Genomic DNA, 24,467 nt, shown 5'->3' on the forward strand with positions numbered 1-24,467 from the left:
GTGCCTGTAATCTCAGCTACTCTGGAGGCTGAGGCAGGAGAATTGCTGGAACCTGGGAGGCGGAGGTTGCAGTTGCACTCCAGCCAGGGCGGACAACAGCAAGACCCCGTCTCAATAAATAAATAAATAGCCGGGCGCGGTGGCTCAAGCCTGTAATCCCAGCACTTTGGGAGGCCGAGACGGGCGGATCACGAGGTCAGGAGATCGAGACCATCCTGGCTAACACGGTGAAACCCCGTCTCTACTAAAAAATACAAAAAACTAGCCGGGCGAGGTGGCGGGCGCCTGTAGTCCCAGCTACTCAGGAGGCTGAGGCAGGAGAATGGCGTAAACCCGGGAGGCGGAGCTTGCAGTGAGCTGAGATTCGGCCACTGCACTCCAGCCCGGGCGACAGAGCAAGACTCCGTCTCAAAAAAAAAAAAAAAAATAAATAAATAAATAAATAAATAAATAAATAAGCCAGGCGTGATGGTGCATGCCTGTAGTCCCAGCTACTCAGGAGGCTGCAGTGGGAGGATTGCTTGAGCCTAGGAATTTGAGGCTGCCATGATTGCACCACTGTGCACCAGCCTGGGTGACAGAGTGAGACCTTGTCTCAAAAAAAAAAAAAAAAAATTAATTAATTACATAAATACATAAAAAATAAAGAAAGAAGAGGCCAGGCATGGTGGCTTATGCCTGTAATCCCAGCACTTTGGGAGGCTGAGGCAGGAGGATGGTTTGAAGCCAGGAGTTTGAGAGTAGCTTGGGCAACATAGTGAGACCCTCTCTCTACAGTAAATAAATAAAGAAAGAAAGAAGAGGTTCAATAGCCAGATGTGATGGTGTGTGCCTGTAATCTCAGCTTTTCAAGAAGGATATTAAGGTAGGAGGATTGCTTGAGTTCAGGAGTTTGAGGCCAGCCTAGGTAACATAGTGAGATTCAATTTCAATTTTAAAATAAATAAAAAAATAAAAAGAAAAAGAAGAGACCAATGTTTGCAAGGTGATTCTTTGAGATAATTGGTCTCCATCTTTCTTTTTTTTCCTATTTAATTTTTATTATAGGTTCAGGGCTACATGCACAGCTTTGTAGGCCAGGCACGGTGGCTCACGCCTGTAATTCCAGCACTTTGGGAGGCTGAGGCGGCTGGATCACGAAGTCAGGAGTTTGAGCCCAGCCTGGCCAACATGATGAAACCCCATGTCTATTAAAAATACAAAAAATTAACCGGGTGTGGTGGCTGGCACCTGTAATCTCAGCTACTCGGGAGGCTGAGGCAGGAGAATGGCTTGAACAGGGAGGCAGAGGTTGTAGTGAGCTCAGACCACACCACTGCACTCCAGCCTGGGCAACAGAGTGAGACTCTGTCTCAAAACAACAACAACAAAACCAGGTTTGTTACATAGGCAAGTTGTGTGCCATGAGGGTTTGATATACAGATTTCATCACCCAGGTAATAAGCATAGTACCTGACAGGTAGTTTTTCGATCCTCTCCCTTTTCCCACCTGATTTCCAACTTACTTTATTTTGCCCCCCTGACTTAGAAAGCCTTTCCTTCTCCATTTTACCTAAATTAATCTGGCTCTGGTTAAGACCTGTTTAAATTCTAACCCAGGCTTTCAAAAAACCTAACAGATCTCTTCATTTTCTGAAGTCTGGCTTCCATTTGGTAATTTGTCTAACGTTATTTCCCTCAGTAGTTTGTTAATTCCTAAAAAGCAGGAACCATGCTGATATTGTGTGTCTTCTTACCATGCCTAAGAAGTGTTACATTTCTTTTAAAACAAGGAAGCAAACTGTAAAGCACCAAGTGCATGATCTTAATTTTATTTATTTATTTGAGACAGAGTCTTGCTCTGTCGCCCAGGCTGGTCTTGAACCCTCAGGCTCAAGTAATCCTCCGACTTCAGCCCCACAGAGTAGCTGGGACTACAAGCTCACGGCACCACTCCAGGCTAATTTTTGTTGTTGTTGTTGTTTTTGCAGTGGAGTCTCTCTCTGTCACCCAGGCTGGAGTGCAGTGGCAGGATCTCGGCTCACTGCAACCTCTGCCTCCTGGGTTCAAGTGATTCTCCTGCCTTAGCCTTCTGTGTAGAGGGACTACAGGCATCCACCACGCCCGGCTAATTTTTGTATTTTTAGTAAAGATGGGGTTTCATCGTATTGGTCAGGCTGGTCTGGAATTCCTGACCTCAGGTGATCCACCCGTCTGGGCCTTCCAAAGTACTGGGATTACAAGCGTGAGCCACCGTGCCCGGTCTAAAAGTCTTTATGTTGTAGTTGTTTTGTATCTATTCCTCATCTTCCTGGGGACAGGGATACCATTTTACACATCTTCCCAGAGTCAATCACAGTATTTAACAATTACTGTATGTACTCTATGAATAAGATACCTGAAGATTGATTCTCTTTATCGTTAATGTGTGGACTGTATCAGGCAAGTAAAACCCCTATCATCAAAAGTCTAAAGTTATTAAAGGCAGTGGAAGAATACCATCGGGGCATATTTTTCTCGAAGGTGTGATACACAAATAAAATAAAATTAATGTATAGTGAAATCATCACTGTATTTAGAGTCAAAATGCCTTGCCTGTGTTCCAAACTTTCGGCCAGTCAACCTACCTAGTGCACGGTTTCCTCATTATTTTCTTCAGAGAGTAATTGAGATATTGCATAAGCTAGCACCCAGCATACGGCAGGCAAACTACTGCTGGATTTCTTCCTTCCACTAAATGAGAAGAAAATAATGACTCCCACATTTACACGTTTTAGAATATTTTATTTTGCGTGAGCAAAATATAGAAAACGAGGGATGAGAGAACAAGAAAGGAAAGGGGCAAAAAGGCAAGGTGTTAAGCGGATTGACCCAACGCTTTCATTGATATCCTCCCCAATTTCCTGGATCTTGGGTCTCGCTCTCCACGCAGGCCTCCAACCACACCGGTCTGTCCGGATCTCCCTCCCCGTCAGTGCCGGCTGTCCCCACCAGGCGCGGTCTCATCCGCTCCCCCGCTCCCACAGCCCACTTTTCCCAGGCCCTTGGCCATCCCGCGCCCTGTAGGAATTCACCTGCACAGAAACAGCCAGGGAAACCGTCCTCCCTCCTTGGAGCCCGCCTCCCGCAGCCCCGGGCTCCCTCCCCCGCCCCCGCGCCACCCCGGCGCCCCGCCCCGGGCGGAGAGAGTCGGGGCGAGGGGAGGGCTTGCCAGGTGAGGCGCGGCCACCCTAGGCCTCTCACTTCCGCCCAGGTGAGGCAGGGCCGACACCGAGCCCGCCCGATCCGGGCTCCCACCTGCTCCTCCAGCGCACCAGGTAAAGCGTGGGGTCCCAGCTGTGCGGTGCGCACTTGCCCCTGGGGGTCCCCGCGCCTGGAGGCCGGCCAGGCGCAGCTCCCTCGCGGGCTTCCTGGGCCTGCCTGCCCTGTCCCCGCTCTCTCCCCGCCCGCCCGCCTGGTGTGGGTGGGAGCTGGAGAAGGAGGGCGCCGCCGGGCGCTCAGAGGGGCCGCGGCTGGGATGGGGCGCCCGCTGCGTGCGCCCGCGCTGGCCCGGGAGGCGGGGCGGGGGCGCCGTCCTCCTGCGTCGGGCCTGGGTGACCCCACGGTGGTCCCCGCCCCGCAGCGCAGGGCTCGCCGAGGCCGCGGGCAGGGAGGGGCGCCGCCCCGCCTCCCCAGGCCTTTCGGGCCTCAAATCTCGGCCCACTGGTATTCGGGGGTGGCACGGATCCGATTTTGCGCCCAGATCGGTGCCCATGTTTCGCTCCCAGAGGTGGGCGGAGTCTTTCCCTCCATCGGTGGCCGTGGAAGGAGGGAACGGGGTGAGGGGACAAAGAGGAGGGGGTGCTCAGAGCCGGGCTGAGTGGGCGACTTGGGCTCGGCCGCGTCCGGTAGCGGAGGTTCCCAAACCAGCGGTCAAGCCCTGGGCTCTGCCAGCCTTGCTGCGTAGAAAGGGAGGTTCAGTCGGAAAGTGCTTCCAGCCTTAGGGGAAATTCTTGGATTCCTGCTTTTAAATCAAGCTCAGAAAAGCGTTTTCAGATCACTCCCACCCTCCAAAGCGCCCCAGTCGTCCCGCACGCAGGCCGAATTAAGTGAACACCCCTTCACTTGGCACTTTGTCATATTTCCGAGTGACTCTTGCACTTTGGATTCGAGTTTGTTGTTTACTGACTTGCCTCTGCCATTTAGAGGGTGCCCCTTTCAGGGCCTTATTTCTCGACTGCATTTAGGGTCTGGCTATTGGTAGGTGCGCGACAAGTGTTTCTTAAATGAATGAAGAAGCCTTGGAAACCCTGAAGGACAATGTCGATTCCACTGAGGATGATACTACCACATTCTGGGCTAAATTCCTATTGGCGGCCAATTAATTTGCACACATCTATTTGAAAGAAGTGGAGGCAGGGGCAGCAGTTAAAAACTTAAATCTGTTTGCAGCATTAGAAAATGTTAGGTGAGATTGAGCCTTTTAGCTAAAGTGAGCTTTGATGTTTTTAGGGCCCCTAATGCCTTTAAGATGTTGTTAAAAACAACAACAAAACACTCCAAATATGTTGAATTTATTTGGGAATGAGAAATGAGGATTGTAGCCCAAGGGGCACAGCCTTGGCAAGCCATATATGCATGTAAGAGGGGAGGGTAAAGGGAAACTTTTATTGGCAAAGTAAGTGCAGATAAGCTGCTTGAAAACAGAGTTTATTGGTTTTGCAGACTCCAAGTCAGAGTTGGCCATTGTCGAAGATGCCATTACTGGGCAGGTGTTATGGAGAGCATCTTATCAGGCCTGGCACCCTGCCTCATGCCTGTTATCTCAGCTACTTAGGAGGCTTAGGCAGGAGGATCGCTTAGGCAGGAGGATCGCTTGAGGCCAAGAGTTGGAGACCAGCCTGAGCAACATGGCTGTCTTTACAGAAAAAGCTTTTTAAATAGTCAGGTGTGTCGGGAGGTTGAGGCAGGAGAATTGCTTGAGCCCAGGAGATGGAGGCTGCGGTGACTGGCGTTTGTACCACTACACTCCAGCCTGGGTGACAGAGCAAGAACCCTGCCTCAAAAAAGAAAAAAAAAAAAAAAGGGAAAAAAGATGATCTTATCTTATCTTATCTTATCTGAATTACTGCATTCCTAAAGAAAGAATTTCTTAGGGGGTTATTTTAGTTTCTTGAGATCTTTATCTCAGACATGCAAGCATGAGCTTTCTCCCTCATGCTCTTCATCTCTAGTTTGTTTGGGTCTGAGAAAAAGTGATTTTGACCTGGTATCTGCAACTTTCACAAAAATAATAAGAAAGTTAATAAATATGGAAATACTTATGGATAGAACTTAGAACTTATAAAAGGAGTTCTGAAGAGATTTTCCCTTACTACTCCAGATCCTACTAGGGGTAAGAGGAAAAACACAAACTTTTTCCTCTGCTCTCACACCACTACAATCAACACTGAAGATTTCTGTGACCAAATAAATGTGTGGGGCAATCAGTTCTGCATCAAACAATAGCTGAGCATCTTCCAGTTCGATTCTGATACTGTCTACCTGGGGATAGTGTCAGATCCCATAGGACTGCCCCCACTTCTGATGCCAATCACAAGTCCTAGATTGTTTTACCCTGGTTTCTGACTAACCACCTATAAAATAGGAATCCCATAACCCCCTACTCTGGTTTGGTTAATTTGCTAGAGCAGCTCACGAAACTCAAGAAAACACTTATTTAGGTTTATTACTAGTTTATTATTAAGAATATTACAGAGGATACAAGAGGAAGAGATGCATAACGTGAGGTTTGAGAAGGGGCATACCACACTCCAGGAACCTCCATGTGTTCAGATATTGAGAAGCTCTCCCTACCCCATTGTCTTGGGCTTTTTATGGAGACTTCACTGGGTAGACATAATTGAAGCATGGAGTAGGGGAAACCCAGCAATGCCTATCTGTTCAGATTTTTCTTGGCCTCTCTCTGTAGCACTCCTTCCTCCAGGGTATGGGCAGGACCCCTTCTTATGGGGGTCTTATGACCTACAGTCAGACGACGGAGGTCAGATAATTTTTAAAAATATTTATTTATTTATTTATTTTGAGACAGAGTCTTGCTCTGTTGCCCAGGCTGGAGTGCAGTGTCATGATCTCAGCTCACTGCAACCTCCGCCTGCCAGGTTCAAGTGATTCTCCTGCCTCAGACTCCTGGGTAGCTGGGATTACAGGCCTGTGCCACCATGCCTGGCTAATTTTTGTATTTTTAGTAGAAACAGGGTTTTACCATATTGGCCAGGCTGGTCTTGAACTCCTGACCTCAAGTGATCCACCTGTCTTGGCCTCCCAAAGTGCTGGGATTACGGGCATCAGTCACTGCACCTAGCCAAAATTATTTTTATTTTAATTAATTAATTAATTAATTTAGAGACAGAGTCTTGCTCTGTTGCCCAGGCTGGAGTGCAATGGTGCTATCTTGGCTCACTGCAACTTCCACCTCCCAGGATCAAGTGCTTCTCCTGCCTCAGCTTCCCAAGTAGCTTGGATTACAGGTGCCTGCCACCACGCCTGGCTAATTTTTGTATTTTTAGTAGAGATGGGATTTCACCATGCTGGCCAGGCTGGTCTCGAACTCCTGACCTCAGGCGATCCACCTGCCTTGGACTCCCAAAGTGCTGGGATTACAGGCGTGAGCCACCAGACCTGGCAATTATTTTTATTTTTAAAAATTTTTATTCATTTTATTTATTTATTTTTGAGACAGAGCCTTACTCTGTTGCTCAGGCTGAAGTGCAGTGCTGCCATCTCCACTCACTGCAACCTTCACCTCCTCTGGTTCAAGCGATTCTCCTGGCTCAGCCTCACAACTACGTGGGGGCGTGCGCCCCCGTGACCAGATAATTTTTTTTTTTTTTCGTATTTTTAGTAGAGACAGGGTTTTGCCATGTTGGCCAGGCTGGTCTCGGACTCCTGACCTCAAGAGATCTGCCCGACTAGGCCTCCCAAAATGCTGGGATTACAGATGTGAGCCATCATGCCTGGCCTCTTTTAAAAAATTTTTAGTAGAGACTGGGTCTTGCTATATCGCTCAGGCTGGTCTCGGGCTCCTGGTCCCAAGCTGTCCTCCCGACTTGGCCTGTGAAAGTGTTAGACTTACAGGCGTGAACCACCCTTCCAGCCCACAGAATTTCTTTACAGCCAGCTTCAAGATGGAAAAGCAGGGGAAGATTAGAGTCCTGCCTTGGGGAGAAAAAGGAGCAGATGAAAGGAGGGGCAGGAGAGTGTCAGAGAGATTTCTGTTTTCTGAGGACTGCTTCTGAGACCTAAAGCGCCCCACCAGTGTAACAAAAGACTGTAACAAGAGTCATGGGAGGTATGAACCAGGAACCATAGATGAAAACCAATATACAATATCACAAGGAGGTCACATAAAATGGGTTTCCCATCAGAAAAATAGTTGTGTCTACAGCTGAATAGAAATTGTATTAAGCTCTCTTCTGCATTTAATGAAACCGTAATAAGTTTAAGCCATGCATTAATATTTCTGTAACTATAAAGCTAACATACTCATTGTAGAAAAATTGGAGAAAATTTTCAAAAAAGAAACTAAAAGTACACAAACTATCTACTATTGAGAGGTAACCACTAATAACATTAGGATGTATTTTCTTTCCGATTGCATTTTTAAAAGAGAAAAATCTGTATATATGTTCTCATAGTGAATTCGCATTTAGAACCTTGTGATTCTGAGACAGTGGCTCAGCATTTTCTAGTTCTTACAACTGCATTTTTACTTAACGGCATTTAATCATTATCCTTACACTGAACAGCCAGCAGTCTGAATTTACTTGCTTTGTTAAAGTTTAACAAGAATACATTAGGTTGGGGAAGCCAAAGTGGGATTTAATTTGTTCACTTAAGACTTTGCTCCCCTTGGTGAGCCAACTTGGTAAGTTTTTTGAGAAACGGGACCGATCTGCCTTGGTATTTGCATGACCATTGCTATGTTTTTTTTCCTTAGGGTTTTGTGTAGATTTGGATGCCTTTTTTAAAGCCCTTATTTTAGGTTCGGGTGCAAATGGGGAGAAGTTTCGTGCCTGTCAATACCCTTCCTTTTAAGTCAGTGGGATAGATCGATGCTGAAGATGTGGAGCTCACTTATTTTTTGTGTTTGTACAGCTGTCCAGCCAGTAAAGTTTGGAGACAGGGAATTGGGTCCACTTACCATGTAACGCTTGACAAGTCATTTAATTCTGGTCCTCCAGAATCTGGTCCCATTTGCAAATGGTCTGCCTTATAGAGATTTGGCAAGGTTGAAAGAAAATAATGTTCAAGAATGTGTCTCGTAATCTGTAAGCTATTATTCTCCTGCTTTTTGTTTCTCCCTTATGTTTAATTCCAGTAAAATTATGGAATTGTGATCTTTTTATTGGGAAGAACTCAAGTTTGTGAGTGCTCTTACTCAGATAGTTACTTTAAGAAAAGGCATAGAGACCATATGAGCTGAATTGATAAAGAATTCTTTTCTAAAAACACGGTGGAGGAAGAAAAAACAAAAACAAAACAGGAATCTTTCTGAAAAGGTATAGATTAAAACTTTACTACAGTAAGCCACTCTCACACATGGGCATGGGCCACTTTATATTGGGTTACTTAGGATTGAAATGTGCTGTAAATGCACAATACACACAATTTTTTGAACAGATGTCTTGTAAAGGAAACTGAAATATCTTATTTTTATTTTTTGAGACACAGTTTCACTCTATTGCAAAGGCTGGAGCCGCCTCCTGGGTTCAAGTGATTCTCGTGCCTAGTCTCCCAAGTAGCTGGGATTACAGGCGTGTGCCACCACGCCTTTGCTAATTTTTGCATTTTTAGTAGAAACAGGGTTTCACCATGTTGCTCGGGCTGGTCTCGAACTTCTGACCTTGTGATACACCCACCTCAGCCTCCCAAAGTGCTGGAATTACAAGCATGAGCCACTGATCTGAATATGTTTATTCGTAAGAGGGTTTAGTTTACCAAAGCAGTTACACTCTTATGTGTATAATGCCTTTTATTATTATTATTATTATATTTTTGAGACGAGTCTTGCTCTGTTGCCCATGCTGGAGTGCAGTGGCTTGATCTCCGCTCACTCCAACCTCTACCTCCCAGGTTTAAGCCATTCTCTTGCCTCAGCCTCCTGAGTAGCTGGAACTGCAGGCATGCACCACCACGTCTGGCTAATTTTTTGTATTTTTAGTACAGATGGGGTTTCACCATGTTGGCCAGGCTGGTCTTGAACTTCTGACCTCAAGCAATCCACCCACCTAAGCCCTGCAAAGTGCTGTGATTACAGGCGTGAGCCACTGCACCTGGCCATGTAAATGGATTTATACTCCAAATTATAGGTCCTCTCTGTAACCTCCTCCCTTGTACTCACTACAATGGTGAAACATTTTATTTTTTAGTCTTCTCAAAACTAACTTACTGATTATACACTAAAATCTCTGCTACAATAATTTAATTATTAGCTTTTGCAGTGCTATGATCATGGTTCACTAGCCCTGACCTCCTGGTCGCGAGGGTTCCTCCCACCTCAGCCTGGACTACAGGCATGCACTACCATGCTCAGCTAGTTTTAGTTTTTGTAGAGATGGAGTTTTGCCATGTTTTAAATCATTTTGATTGAAAAGAGATGCTAATAGTAGCTATCATTTGTTGAATGTGTACCGTGTGCACATTCAGCCAAATGCTCTAAATTATGCTCTTTAGTCTTTTCAACATACATATGAAGTAATTTTTTTTCTTTTTTTCCCCTGAGATGAAGTCTCACCCTGTCACCCAGGCTGGAGTGCTGTAGTGCCATCTTGGCTCACTGCAACCTGCATCTCCTGGGTTCAAGCAATTCTCCTGCCTCAGCCTCCCAAGTAGCTGGGATTCAGGTGCCCAACACCACGCCTAGCTTGCTTTCTTTCTTTTTTTTTTTTTAATTTAAACAGAATTTCGCTCTTGTTGCATTTTTAGTAGAGATGGGTTTCATCATGTTGGCCAGGCTGGTCTCGAACTCCTGACCTCATGATCCACCCACCTCAGCCTCCAAAAGTGCTAGGATTACAGGCGTGAGCCACCGCGCCCAGCCATGAAGTAATTTTTTATTAACTCGTTTTTACAAATAAGGGGACTGAGGTGTAGGGAGAGTTAAACAATTGGCCCACAGAGATTTCAAAGCTCATAGGCTATAGAATTTCCCATATTTCAATAATTGGCTATTGAATCAGCTGGCAAAAAGTTCACTATTGAAGTAGACATTTAGTTCTAATCCTATTTTTGTGTTAGTGACCAATAGGAAATGATCTAAATTCTCACCAACAGGAGATTGAGTGAAGAAAGTATGTATTCCTACTGTCGAATATTACTTAGTTGTTACAGTGGCTGAGGAGGAACTGCTTATATCATCATGAGTAACATCCCCAACCCCAGCCTGGTTTTTTTTTTTGGAGTCAGGGTCTCACTCTGTCGCCCAGGCTGTGGAGTGCAGTGGTGTGATCATGGCTCACTGCAGCCTAGACATCCTGGGCTCAATTGATCCTCCTACCTCAGCCTCCCAAGTAGCTGGGAGTACAGGTGTGTGCCACCACATCTGGCTAATTTTTAAATTTTTTGTCAAGATGGGGTCTTGTCATGTTGCCCAGGCTGGTCTCAAACTGTGGCTCAAGTGATCCGTTTGCCTTGGCCTCCCAAAGTGCGGGATAACAGATGAATAAATCTTAAAAATGTAAAGTTGACCTTAAAATAGCAAGTTGCTGAAGAATAAGTATACAGTATGATGTAATTTATATAAAGTTTAAAAATCTGCTGAACAATAATATTGTAAACCAGGACAATGTGTGTTTTAAGAATTTCACATTTGAATTTTGTCTATATTGATTGCTTGCATTTGGGAAGCTGCCTCATAGTTCAAAGAAGTTAATGGAACCACTGTGAGATTAACATTCTCTAATGCAGGTTGCACTGTTAGAACCAAAGCAGACCAAGGTCCTGCCCTTGCTTTAACCCTCTGCATGCCTTGCTTGGTTTGGTGGATAGCTTCTAGGCCTGGGTCTGTGGGCTTTCAGGGACAGGTGAGTTCATTTCACTTTAGCTTCCATTATTAATAATTAGTAAGTGTGGCTTTGACAATAGGGGTTGGTGGGCAGGGCTTCTGCCTGGTCTCCCTTGGGGTTATTTTCTGGAGCTTTTTTTTTGAGATGGAGTTTCACTACTTTTGCCCAGGCTGGAGTGCAATGGTGTGATCTCGGCTTACCACTCCACCTCCCAGGTTCAGGCGATTCTCCTGTTACTGCTGCTACTGAGTAGCTGGGATTACAGGTGCCCACGACCACGCCTGGCTAATATTTTTGTTTTTTTAGTAGAGACAGGGGTTTCTCGATGTTGGTCAGGCTGGTCTTGAACTCCCAACCTCAGGTGTTCTGCCCTCATCGGCCTCCCAAAGTGCTGGGATACAGGCATGAGCCGCCGTGCCGGGCCCGTTTTTTGGAGCTTCTAATGAAGTTCCAGGACATAATGTGGTAGAAGAGGGAGATGAGTTAAGTGAATGTTGAAGGTCAGGTTGTAAATGTTCCCTCCATTTAAAATGTGAAGTATTCTCTCATTTTTAAAGTAGTTATCTACTAAACAGTCACTAACAGTGGAACCCCTTCCCCATGAAATTAACTCTCTCCAATGGCATCTATGTTTCCTTGCTTTGTTTTTACCTTTTTTGATAGCATCCCTTTCCCTTTTTTATTTTATTTTACCTTTTTTTTTTTTTTTTTTTTTTTTGAGATGGAGCCTCACTCTGTTGCCCAGGCTGGAGTGCAGTGGTGCAATCTCCACTCACTGCTTCCTCTGCCTCATGGATTCAAGTGATTCTCCTGCCTCAGCCTCCCGAATAGCTGGGATTACAGGTGTGCACCACGACGTCTGGCTAATTTTTGTATTTTTAGTGGAGACGGGGTTTCACCATGTTAGCCAGGCTGGTCTCAAACTCCTGGCCTCAAGTGATCCACCTGCCGTGGCCTTCCAGAGTGCTGGGAGTACAGGCGTGAGCCACCATGCCCGACTCCTGATATGACCATGATTTCTGGGGAGAAGTTGGGAGTGCACAGTCTGCAGTATGGGTAAAATCGAACAGCATTTTTGAGGTGGAAACGAATCATTAGTGAATAGTATGAATGCCCAGGTCTTGTTAATGGGGACTGGCTACATGATCAGAGACCTCTAAGTGTGAAAATTGCCCAGATTTTTTTGTCACCGTTGCTCGTTGGAGAAAGCTGCTACCAACCAGAATACAGAAGCCTACCACAGACAGGGTGTTGTGTCTCTAGCCTGTAATTCCAGCACTTTGGGAGGCCGAGGCAGGTGGAACGTCTGAGGACAGGAGTTCAAGAACAGCTGATCAACATGGGGAAAGCCCACCTTTACTAAAAATCCAAAAACTAGCCAGGTGTGGTGGTGCATACCTGTAGTCTCAGCTATTAGGGAGGCTGAGGCAGGAGGATTGCTTGAACCCAGGAGGTGGAGGTTGCAGTGAGCCAAGATCGCCCCACTGCACTCCAGCCTGGGCAACAGAGTGAGACCCTATCTCAAAAAAAAAAAAAAAAAAGGGCTGGGTGTGGTGGCTCACGCCTGTAATCCCAGCACTTTGGGAGGCCGAGGCGGTGGATCACCTGAAGTTGGGAGTTTGAGACCAGCCTGACCAACATGGGAAAACCCCATCTCTACTAAAAGTACAAAATTAGCCAGGCGTGGTGGCTCATACCTGTAATCCCAGCTACTCGGGAAGTTGAGGCAGGAGAATTGCCTGAACCCGAGATGCAGAGGTTGCAGTGAGCCAAGATCGCACCATTGCACTCCAGCCTGGGTAACAAGAGCAAAACTCCATCTCACAAAATAAAAATAATAAAAGAAGGCTACCATGTAACAGTTTAACTTTGTTCCTACAAAAGTGGCCAAGTTATAGGCAGAGTAGTGATATGCTTTGGTTAACTTTGAATAATTTAATGAGAAAATTAGCGTGAGTTAACTGAATTATTCTGAAAAACTGACTGTTTTCATTTCTTTCTTTTTTTTTTTTTTTTGAGACAGGGTCTTGCTCTGTCACCCAGGCTGGAGTGTAGTGGTGCCATCTCGGCTCACTGCCTCCTCTGCCTCCCAGGTTCAAGCGATTCTTCTGCCTCAGCCTCCCGAGTAGCTGGGATTACAGGCACCTGCCACCATGCCCAGCTAATTTTTGTATTTTTAGCAGAGACAGAGTTTCACCATTTTGGCCAGGCTGGTCCTAAACTCCTGACCTTGTGATCCGCCCGCCTCGGCCTCCCAAAGTGTTGGAATTACAGGCATGAGCCATGGCGCCCAGCCTTCATTTCATTAAAAAAAAAAATTATGTTCATTGAAGCACTATTCACAAGTTTTTTTTCAGATTCTGAATTTAAAGTGGTGTCTTTCAACTTCAACATTTCCTGAATGTTCACTGTCAGGAGGATTTAAACATTGCTTAAGCAAACTGTCAGGATTGTTCTGGAATTTATATATGTTTCCAAAATTCCAGGGATATAGTGGTCCAAAATATAGTATTTTTCTATTTAAAGTGTTGGGAAAAGGTCTTGTCATTTGCTAGGAACACAAGGCTAGGACACCTGACTTGAGTCTGCATTTGTATAGCAGCAGATGTATTTATTTGAAGTACTGGTGAAGAGCAACCATTATTCTTTGGCTAGGAAAGTTTGTTTATCATTTAATCAGTACTTCCTAAATGCTGAACTTTGAGGACAAAAGAATGATAATTAGACACATCCTGAGCTTTGTACTGCAAAGGAAACAATAGAAACTTAAAGCTTCAATTTTTGAATAACTTCAGAAATCATGACTATATTTATGCTTGACATTGATATTTGCACTTGATATTGATCAGCATAAATATGATTATATTTACACTTGCTCATTGATTCTTCCAACTCCTTGGTTCAATGAGCTCTGGAAAATTCCCACTGGGGAGTTATGTGTGGTCTAATGGTGACCTGCCCAATTCACAGGTGTGGTTAGAGGCCGAACACCTGTTCTTTCCCACAGAGATTGCAAGTGATCTTTTTCTCCCCAAATTTCAGCTTAGACATATCATATATCTTAGTAAATCAGTGGGGAGTTACATTCTTGTGAGGTGCTGGGAGCTCAAAAAGCATGTTTTGCAGAATCCTTACTTTGCCTAAATTCTTGATTCTGTTATATATATTTTATTTTAATTCTTTTTGAGACAGAGTCTTGCTCTGTCACCAGGCTGGAGTGCAGTGGCATGATCTTGGCTCACTGCAGTCTCGGCTCACTGCAATCTCCACCTTCCCGGTTCAAGCAATTCTCCTGCCTCAGCCTCCCAAGTAGCTGGGATTACAGGCACGCATCACCACGCCCAGTTGATTTTTGTATTTTTAGTAGAGATGGGGTTTCACCATGTTGACCAGGCTGGTCTCGAACTCCTGACCTCAGGTGATCCACCTGCCTCGGCCTCCCAAAGTGCTGGGATTACAGACGTGAGCCACCATGCGTGGCTTATGTATTTTATTTATTAAGTTTTTTATCTTAATCAGATCAAGAGTTTAATAAAATATATATAATAAATATAATAAAATAAATAGAGAATATAATTTAATAAAATTAAATTTCTTTCTCTCTTCAAATGCTTCATTAATTGCCATTGGCCTAGGCCTTGGGTTTTAAAAAGCCACAATATTATAATAATTTCCTTCAACCACATTCTACAGTGAACCAGATATGAAAAATTCATGGCACAAACTCTCTTGATCAATGATGGAGTGGAAACTCCCAAGCATAATAAAGTTCTCCTTCTCTGGAGGCTGTCCAAGTATGAGGACAGTAGTACAATGTGGCATCTTAATTTCTAGCTGTGATCAATTGTAGGTAGCCTATCTATGACAAGTTAGACTCAGTTTTACCATGTCAACAAAGTTGAAATCCCCCTCCATAAGCCCTGTTGGTTTCTTAACTAAACAGGTCGAGTTTGAATGACCAAAGATTTCATGTGACCATACTCTGAGTGAGACATAGGTTCCATTTAGCCTGAGTGCTGTTTGACGGATAGTGAGTTGCAGAGTTACTTGTGTTTCTTCCTTCTCTTGTCATATACTCTTTTTTAATCACAGCTAACTGCACCCTCAATTTCCTGGGCTCAGGTGATTCTCCCACCTCAGCCTCCCAAATAACTGAAACTACACCTTTGCCACCATGCCTGGCTAATTTTTTTTTTTGTAGATACAGGATTTTGCTATGTTGCCCAGGCTGGTCTCAAACTCCTGGGCTCAAGCAATCCACCCACTTGGGCCTTTCAAAGTCCTGGGATTACAGGCATGAGCCACCATGCCTGGCCTTATATACTTGTAGAGCTTTAATCTTCTTCCCTAGACATTTCTTTACACCATGGAATTGTAATTTTCCAGGCCTGCTCTGTGGGCATAGTTTAAGCTTACTAATTATGAGTCAGAGACTTGGGTTTCATGGTGTGCACCTGTAGTGCCACCGACTCAGGAGGCTGAGGCAGAAGGATCTCTTTAGCCCAGGAGTCCAAATGCAGCCTGGCAACATAATGAGACTCTGTTTCTAAGAAAATAGAATAAAATAAGAGAGGTAGATGGCCAACCAATTTCTACCCTTAATCCTTACCAAGGGATACTCCACTGTGGTCTCCAAAATGTGCAAGATGATCCATTAAGAGGTTAGGAAGATGGCAGGGCGCGATGGCTCACACCTGTAATCTCCGCACTTTGGGAGTTCGAGGCGGGTTGGTCACGAGGTCAGGAGTTCAAGACCAGCCTGGCCAAGATAGTGAAACCCCGTCTCTACTAAAAATACAAAAATTAGCTGGATGTAGTGGTGGTCACTTGTAATCCCCGCTCCTTGGAAGGCTGAGGCAGAGAATTGCTTGAACCCGGGAGGTGGAGGTTGCAGTGAGCCAAGATTGCGCCACTGCACTCCAGCCTGGGCGACAGTGAGACTCCGTCTCAAAAAAAAAGAGCTTAGGAAGATGACAATAAAACTTTAGCATTTTTACCTTACCCTCAAGTTTCTATGTTATGTTTTAAAACATATGTTAGTATAGTAGTATTTGTTTATTTTAAAATAAATTGAGATACATGGCCAACACATTTTTTCTGATGGGAATGTGTGTTTTAAAAAGTTTGAAGACCACTAATCTATACTATTATCAGAATTACCTTTTAAAAATAGAAATCTGGACTCAGTACTTCCCTACTTAAAAGCCTTTAATTATTTCCTGTTGCTAAAAGGATAAAGACCAGTCTGCTTAGCATTATTTACAAGGACCCTTTCAAATTGCTCTATCTAAATCAGTGCTTCTCAGACTATCAGTGGTGAAAGATCAGGCTCCTCACTCTATAATCTTTCAAGAACTGATATTTTTGTAAAATAAGTTATTAGAAAAAATGAAATTTTAATAAGACATACAAAATAAGGCCAAGTTTTTTTTTTTTTTTTCTTTGGGACAGACTTTCTGTTGCCCAGGCTGGGGTGCAATGGTGTGATCCAGGCTCACCACAACCTCTGCCTCCTGGGTTCAGGCAGTTCTCCTGCCTCAGCCTCCCGAGTAGCTGGATTACAGGCACCCGCTACCACGCCTGGCTAATTTTTGTATTTTTAGTAGAGACGGGGTTTCTCCATGTTAGTCTTTTTTTTTTTTTTTTTGAGACGGAGTCTCGCTCTGTCACCCAGGCTGGAGTGCAGTGGCCGGATCTCGGCTCACTGCAAGCTCCACCTCCCGGGTTTAGCCATTCTCCTGCCTCAGCCTCCTGAGTAGCTGGGACTACAGGCGCCTGCCACCTCGCCCGGCTAGTTTTTTGTATTTTTTAGTAGAGACGGGGTTTCACCGTGTTAGCCAGGATGGTCTCGATCTCCTGACCTCGTGATCCGCCCGTCTCGGCCTCCCAAAGTGCTGGGATTACAGGCTTGAGCCACCGCGCCTGGCCTCCATGTTAGTCTTGAACTCCTGACCTCAGGTGATCCACCCGCCTCGGCCTTTCAAACTGCTGGCATTGCAGGTGTGAGCCACCGCACCCAGCCGCCAAGTCTTTTATTACTAAATGTAAGACATTTTACTCTGCCATATTGCAGGAAAGTTTCTGAATGTTCATTCCCAATTTCAATACCTGTGCCTTTATGGGCCAAGCATCAGTTTGCAGTTTATACTTGGAGTAATAGTGGTCTTTTTTCCCCTTTCTGCTACTTCTAGAGACCTTATATTAGGTCCTTTAAAGCTAGTTATTGTTTTCACAGAAAGTCATGCACTTTTGCACCTGTATGCAGTGGTTCTTCAGTTGTGATCTCTGGTCTAGGAGCATCACAGGGTCACCAGAGAACTTGCTAGAAATGCAGATTTTCAGGGCCTACCTCAGACCTACTGAATCAGAAACTCTGAGGGTGGGACTCTGCAATTTCTGGTATAACAAGCCCTACAGGTGATTCTGATGCATGCTAAAGTTTGAGAACCACTAACCTAGGGTAGCCTTATGTATTACTCAAACCAGGACACTTTTATTTTTTTATTTTTTTGGAGACAGAGTCTCTTTCTGTCACCTAGGCTGGAGTGCAGTGGCATGATTTCGGTTCACTGAAACCTCCGTCTCCTGGATTCAAACAATTCTTCTGCCTCAGCCTCCCAAGTGGCCGGGACTGCAGGCATGTGCCACCACGCCTGGCAGAGTTTTGTATTTTTAGTAGAGACACGGTTTCATCATATTGTCCAGACTGGTCTCCAACTCCTGACCTCAAGTGATCCGTCCGCTTCGGCTTTCCGAAGCGTTGGGATTACAGGCATGAGCCGCTGCGCCAGGCCTAAACCGAGACACTTTGGAGAGCGAAGAGACTGAAATACAGCACTATTAATAATGATGCTGGGTAAAGTGCGACTTGAGGCTGTCAAGAGCAAACGAGGACTGATGGTCACTCTACTTTTGCTATTTTACTTTATTTTATTTATTTATTTTTTTGAGATGGAGTCTCGCTCTGTCACCCAGGCTGGAGTGCGGTGGTGTGATCTCGGCTCACTGCAACCTCCATCTTCTGAGTTCAAGCAATTCTCCTGTTTCACCCTCCTGAGTAGCTGGGATTACAGGTGCCCGGAACCACACCCGGCTAATGTTTATATTTTTAGTAGAGACAGAGTTTCTTTTTTATTTTTATTCCTGAGACAAGATTTTGCTCTGTTGCCCAGGCTGGAGTGCAATGGTGTGATCTTGGCTCACCACAACCTCCGCCTCCCGAGTTCAAGCAATTCTTCTGCCTTAGGCTCCCGAGTAGCTGGGATTACAGGCATGCGCCACTACCCCCAGTGGTTAAAATAGTGCTTAACTTAAATATATTTTTTTTTTATTTTGAGACAAGGTTTCTCTCTGTCACTGAGGCTGGAATGCAGTGCTGTGATCCTAGCTCATTGCAGCCTTGACCTCCCACGCTCAAGCAATGCTCCCACCTCAGCTTCCAGAGTAGCTGGGATAGGTGTGTGCCACCACAGTTGGGCTAATTTTAAAAAATTTTTATAGAGACAGGGTCTCCCTATGTTGCCCAGGCTGGTCTCATACTATTGGCCTCAAGCAGTCCTCCTACCTCAGCCTTCCAAAGTGCTGGGAATATGGGCATGAGCCACCTCGCCCAGGCGTATTTTCTTTGTGAAGTCTTTTTTTTTTTTTTTTTTTTTAAAGAAGAGACAGGATTTCACCGTGTTAGCCAGGTTGGTCTCTATCTCCTGACCTCGTGATCCGCCCACCTCAGCCTCCCAAAGTGCTGGGATTACCTGCGTGAGCCATCTCGCTTGGCCTGGCCTAAGCCAACTCGCCCGGCCAAAGTCTTTTATCTAACAAGAAGTGATCATGCCCTTATAGCACAATAGTCACGCTTCTCTTAATTATCAAATATTTATTATCTTTCATGCATATTCTGATTAAAAGTTCCTTGGAAGCAGGATACCTGGTATTTAAATATATAATTGTGTTTACTCATTTACCACACTATCTGGACTCTGCAGGCTCTAATACATCATTATTGAGTAAGGGACATATATCACCGCTTCTTAGAGGGGTGCAAATTAGTAGTTGTGGGATTTTTTTGTTTGTTTATTTGTTTGGTGCTGAGATCGAACCAGAAATTGTTTTAACTCTCTTCTTGGATTCTTTGTTTTGGGGTCAGGGTTGGCAACTTACTTTTAAATCACCTGTTCTGGAAGCTGAACTTGAATAGTAGCTATACTATAGATGACATTTGGGCAGAATTTAAAACATAATTGGATCTAATTTATCACAGTTAAGTGAAAATTTACAAAATTTGGGAAAAAATGGTTTTTGCTGATAAACTAAAATGCTTGCCCATTAAGTCTTTTGTGAGTGATTTATTTATAGCCAATTAAGGATTAAACTCTACGCGTGTGTCTTTCTGTGAATTGCTTTCTTTAGACCAGAATTTATACCCTAATTTTAGCACTGCCTATATTGATGTTTAGCTTTCTGTATTTCTCTTGGTCATAGAATATCACAATAGTGAATGCTGTTGGTAGCAACTGAAATTGGCAAAGATCAGCAGAAATCTATCACACTTGTTGGACTAAGAGTGGATGTAACTAACTACCCTATCCTAATAGCAATTCTTTATATTTGTATAGTTTGCGGTTGTTATATGCATAGTCATATTTTATGCATTGGACTGTGTAATCCCTGTAGCCAGGGATTTTTAAAATTTTTTCTCTGAGGTTTTTTTTTTTTTTTTTTTTGAGACGGAGTCTCGCTTTGTCGCCCAGGCTGGAGTGCAGTGGCACCATCTCGGCTCACTGCAAGCTCCGCCTCCTGAGTTCACGCCATTCTCCTGCCTCAGCCTCCGAGTAGCTGGGACTACAGGCACGCACCACCACTCCTGGCTAATTTTGTTTTTGTATTTTTAGTAGAGACGGGGTTTCACCGTGTTAGCCAGGATGGTCTTCATCTCCTGACCTTGTGATCTGCCCGCCTCGGCCTCCCAAAGTGCTGGGATTACAGGCGTGAGCCACTGCGCCCGGCATTCTCTGAGGTTTTATTAACATTCTTTTTTTTTTTTTTTTTTTTGAGACAGAGTTTTTGCCTGGGCTAGAGTGCAGTGGTGTGATCATGGATCATTGTAGCCTCGACCTCCTGGGCTCAAGCAATCCTCCCACTTCATCCTCCCAAGTAGCTGGGACTACAGGCATGTGACACCATGCCCAGCTAATTTTTGTATTTTTTGTTGAGACGAGGGTCTCACTATGTTGCCCAGGTCTTGAACTCCTGGCCTGAAGTGGTCCTCCCACCTTGATCTCCCCAAGTGCTGGGATTACAGGTGTGAACCATCACACCTGGCCTAACATTTATTCTTTTTTTTTTTTTTTGAGACAGAGTCTCGCTCTATCATCCAGGCTCAGTGCATTGGTGCAATCTCAGCTCACAGTAGCCTCCACCCGTGGGGTTCAAGTGATTCTCTTGCTTCAGTCTCCCAAGTAACTTGGAATTACAAGTGTGCACCACCATGCCCATTTAATTTTTGTATTTTTGATAGAGATGGGGTTTCACCACTGACATTTATTCTTAATGTTACCTTTATTCTACTGTTTTGGCGGTTGTATCAACCAATGATATTTTAAATTATGTCCACCATAATTACATGATTCTCCTCTTTCTACCAATGTTTAAGTGGCTCCACGAGTCACTTACTGCTAATCTTGAGTAAGTTACTTAGCCCTTGTGTGCCTTAGTTTTTATGCTCACAAAATGGGATAATGATATCTCATCAGACTGTTGTAAGAATTAAGTGATAATACCTGTAATCGTCCTGGTACAGTACTTACTCATAGCAAGCACTCAATAAGTACAGTTATTATTATCGTCTGTACTACCTGTGAATCTTTTGTGGTTCCCCACATGGAAATGTATAGATAAATGGAAAAAGGTTTAGTACCTTACACTGTTACATGACTGGATGCATCTGTATATGTGAAGTGTAATAAGATGCCAGTGTACAAAGTAGTGGTAGAAGGCAAGAAATAAGAACAAATTTTAAACTATTAAACATTTTGTGTAATACTAAATTTAAAAAATTTCTAGCCTTGTGAATACACAGATTGATCTATCTTTACCTTCTTTCCCATGTATATATTTAATGTGCAAATTATCCATATAATGGTCAAAATATATTTAACAACTAGAAACAGTTTTTCTATAGGTTTCTGTTGATGATTCTTTTTTCTCTCCAACAGCTCAACCATATACCCTCAGATTGTTCAGCCCACTTTGATTTTTCTAGGAAAGGTTTGTTAGTGTTCACAGATGGTTCCATTACTAATGGAAATGTCCACAGGCCCTCTAATAACTCCACTGTATCTGGATTATTTCCTTGGACCCCGAAGTTGGGAAATGAAGACTTTAACTCAGTCATTCAACAGATGGCTCAGGTAAAGGTGTATCTTCTCATGGAAATATTTAGCTTCATTTATCCTGTTTTAGTTTTACAAAGGAACTTATACTCATTCTTTTTGCTGTAAGATGTGTTAGTATGTATTTTGCTTGCTTGTATTTTTATATTGTTGGGAGGAACTGACACCATTTTCTAACCTGTGTGTTGAAAAGTTATTGGCTTAAAATTACATAAGGAAGGTATCCATGTGTGTGGTAAGGAGAGTTTTTTTTTAAAAAATTAACATTTATTTTTTGAGATAAGGTCTTGCTAAGGAGAGTTTTTCAACAATGACTAATTGAATGCATCTCTATTCTTGTTAAAATAAGATTTTTGGCCGGGCGTACCGGCTCCCGCCTGTAATCGCATCACTTTGGGAGGCCGAGGCAGGCGGATCACTGGAGGTCAGGAGTTTGAGACCAGCCTGGTCAACATGGCAAAATGCTGTCTCTACTGAAAGTAGAAAAATTAGCTCGGCGTGGTGGTGGGCAACTGTAATCCCACATACTCAGGAGGCTGAGGCAGGAGAATTGCTTGAACCTGGGAGACGGAGGTTGCAGTGAGCTGAAATTGTGCCACCGTACTCCAGCCTGGGTGACAGAGCAAGACTCTGTCTCAAAAAAACACACACACAAAAAAACAAACAAACCCATGATTAATGAAAATTAGAACTAATATAATTTGGAAAATCTAGAAAACATTTGGAAGGATAATCCAGTTGTAGCCCCTAATACCTATTAAAAATTAAATAAACAATTAAAATTTTGGACATGTTAGTTTTATGTATGTTCACCTCGACCTTCAAGTGCCATTAAAAATGAAACGAGGTTTGAGCGTGGTGGCTTTTTTCTGTAATCTTTGGGAGGCAGAGGCAGGAGGATTGCTTGAAGCCAGGAGTTCAAGACCAGCCTGGGTAACATAGAGAGACCCACATCTCTACAAAAATAAAAATAAGAATATAGTCAGACATAGTGGCACTCACCTGTACCTCCAGGTACCTGGAAGGCTGACGTGGGCGGATCACTTGAGCCCAGAAATTCAAAGCTATAGTGAGCTATGATCGCACGACTGTACTCCAGCCAGGGCAACAGAGCCAAGACCTATCTCTTAAAAAATAAATAAATAAATAAACTTGAGTTTCAGTGTTAAATAGAATCTGTTTAAGGTGTGATAATTAAATAATATTCTGGTCCTAGTTTTTGACTTTATAGTTCTATCCTTTTCTTTTTTTCCTTTCCTTTTTTTTTTTTTTTGAGATGGAGTCTTGCGCTGTTGCCCAGGCTGGAGTGCAGTGGCGCAATCTTGGCTCATTGCAACCTCTGCCTCCCAGGTTCAAGCAATTCTCCTGCCTCAGCCTCCTGAGTAGCTGGGACTATAGGCCCATGTCACCATGCCTGGCTAATTTTTGTATTTTTAGTAGAGACAGGGTTTCACCATGTTGGCCAGGATAGTCTCGATCTCCTGACCTCGTGATCCTCCCGCCTCAGCTTCCCGAAGTGCTGGAATTACAGGCATGAGCCATCATGCCTGGCCACTTCTATCCCTTTCATCTGACTAACAATTATTTTTATGTGGTGCTGTTTTTAGTTGATTAAATTTATGAAGTTCTCATGGTATAAGTGCAGTTATTAACTAAAGCAATAAAATACCTGGCTGTCACAAGAACAGTTCTATCTGTTCTTACAGGTAGAACCCATGTAAATAGTGGCCTTTTCAGAGTCTTTTGAATTTACCTAATAAATAGAATATCAATTAATCAACAATAGAATTAAAAACAGAGCCCTGTAAAATGCAGCTGGTTCTGACTTAGGCTAAATACTGGCATTTTTGATATATCTAATTTATTTTCCTCATTTAAAAATATATTTTGCGACTGGGCACTGTGGCTCACATCTGTAATCCCAGCAATTTGGGAGGCTGAGGCGGGTGGATTGCTTGAGCTCAGGAGTTTGAGACCAGACTGGGCAACATGGCGAAACCCCGTCTCTACAAAAAATACAAAAATTTGCCAGGCATGGTGGTGCATGCCTATAGTCCCAGCTACCCAGGAGGCTGAGGCAGGAGGATCGCTTGAGCCCAGAAGACAGAGGTTGAAGTGAGCCGAGATCATGCCACTGCACTCCAGCCTAGGCAACAGAGCGAGACCCTGTCTCAAAGAAAAAAATAAAATAAAAATGTACTTTGCATCAAGAGAATTTAGGGAAGTTCAGTGTAAAAAAGTAATTCAGAATTTACTATGGGAAAAGGCATTTTTCTCAGGAGTTTCCATCCAGCTTGGGATTCATCTCATAATGTGAATGAAGTGTGAAAATACCTCTGATTCCCTGAGGTTGCAGAACACTGCACACACTCTCTCTTATGCTCTACTGAAATAATCAAGTGAGAGGATTTCCAGAAATAATTTATTACTGAAATGCTGAGTTTATGTGGTTCTTAGGGGAAGCTGCTTTTATGCTAAGCAATTTCAGTTCTGCAGACAGAGTATGTTGGTTAAATGTACACCACTGACTTTTTTTTTTTTAACGCTCCTTCATTAGGGCCGGCAAATTGAATATATAGATATAGAACGGCCTTCATCTGGAGGCCTTGGATTCAGTGTGGTGGCCCTCAGAAGTCAAAATATGGGAAATGTTGATATCTTCGTGAAGGATGTCCAGCCAGGGAGTGTAGCAGACAGGTGGGGAAGCTGTTTATTTTCACTTTGCTAATTGTTTCCTGATAGTTCTGACGACTATTATAAAGAGAGTGAAAAACTAGTCATAAAAACAGTAACAATAGCAGCCAACACTTGCTTTAGTTTTTGCTGTGCATTTGTCAGGCCTTTTGTGAATATCCTTCTGTACCCCATGGCAGCAGTTCCACTATATAGGTATCATCATTCCGTTCTATTGATGAGAAAGCTGAGATTCAGAGATTCAGTGGTCAACCTATAGTCACAGAGCTGTTAATGCTGAAGCCATGATGTGATTCCAAGACCGTCTGACTGCAAAGCTAGTACACTATTTCCCTCTCTTACAGTTCAACATGATATTTTA

At 43.9% G+C, this 24,467-nt stretch overlaps 1 protein-coding gene across 5 annotated transcripts in view; it reads left to right on the forward strand.

Annotated features, from left to right (window-relative positions):
- The first annotated feature begins 20,489 nt into the window (after positions 1–20,489).
- The window catches only part of PATJ (PATJ crumbs cell polarity complex component), a 396,968-nt gene continuing 392,990 nt past the window's right edge, over positions 20,490–24,467 (forward strand). For 3 of the 5 annotated variants that reach the window (XM_031669412.1, XM_031669417.1, XM_031669416.1), the window contains exons 1-2: positions 20,490–21,430; positions 23,970–24,109. In XM_031669412.1, coding sequence (XP_031525272.1) covers positions 21,212–21,430; positions 23,970–24,109 — 359 coding nt within the window. In that variant the 5' untranslated portion in view covers positions 20,490–21,211. The remainder of the gene's footprint in view (positions 21,431–23,969; positions 24,110–24,467) is intronic. The other 2 variants (XM_031669415.1, XM_031669419.1) reach the window with 2 other exon arrangements.

Source organism: Papio anubis, chromosome 1 (genome assembly GCF_008728515.1).
Source record: "Papio anubis isolate 15944 chromosome 1, Panubis1.0, whole genome shotgun sequence".
NCBI lineage: Eukaryota > Metazoa > Chordata > Mammalia > Primates > Cercopithecidae > Papio > Papio anubis.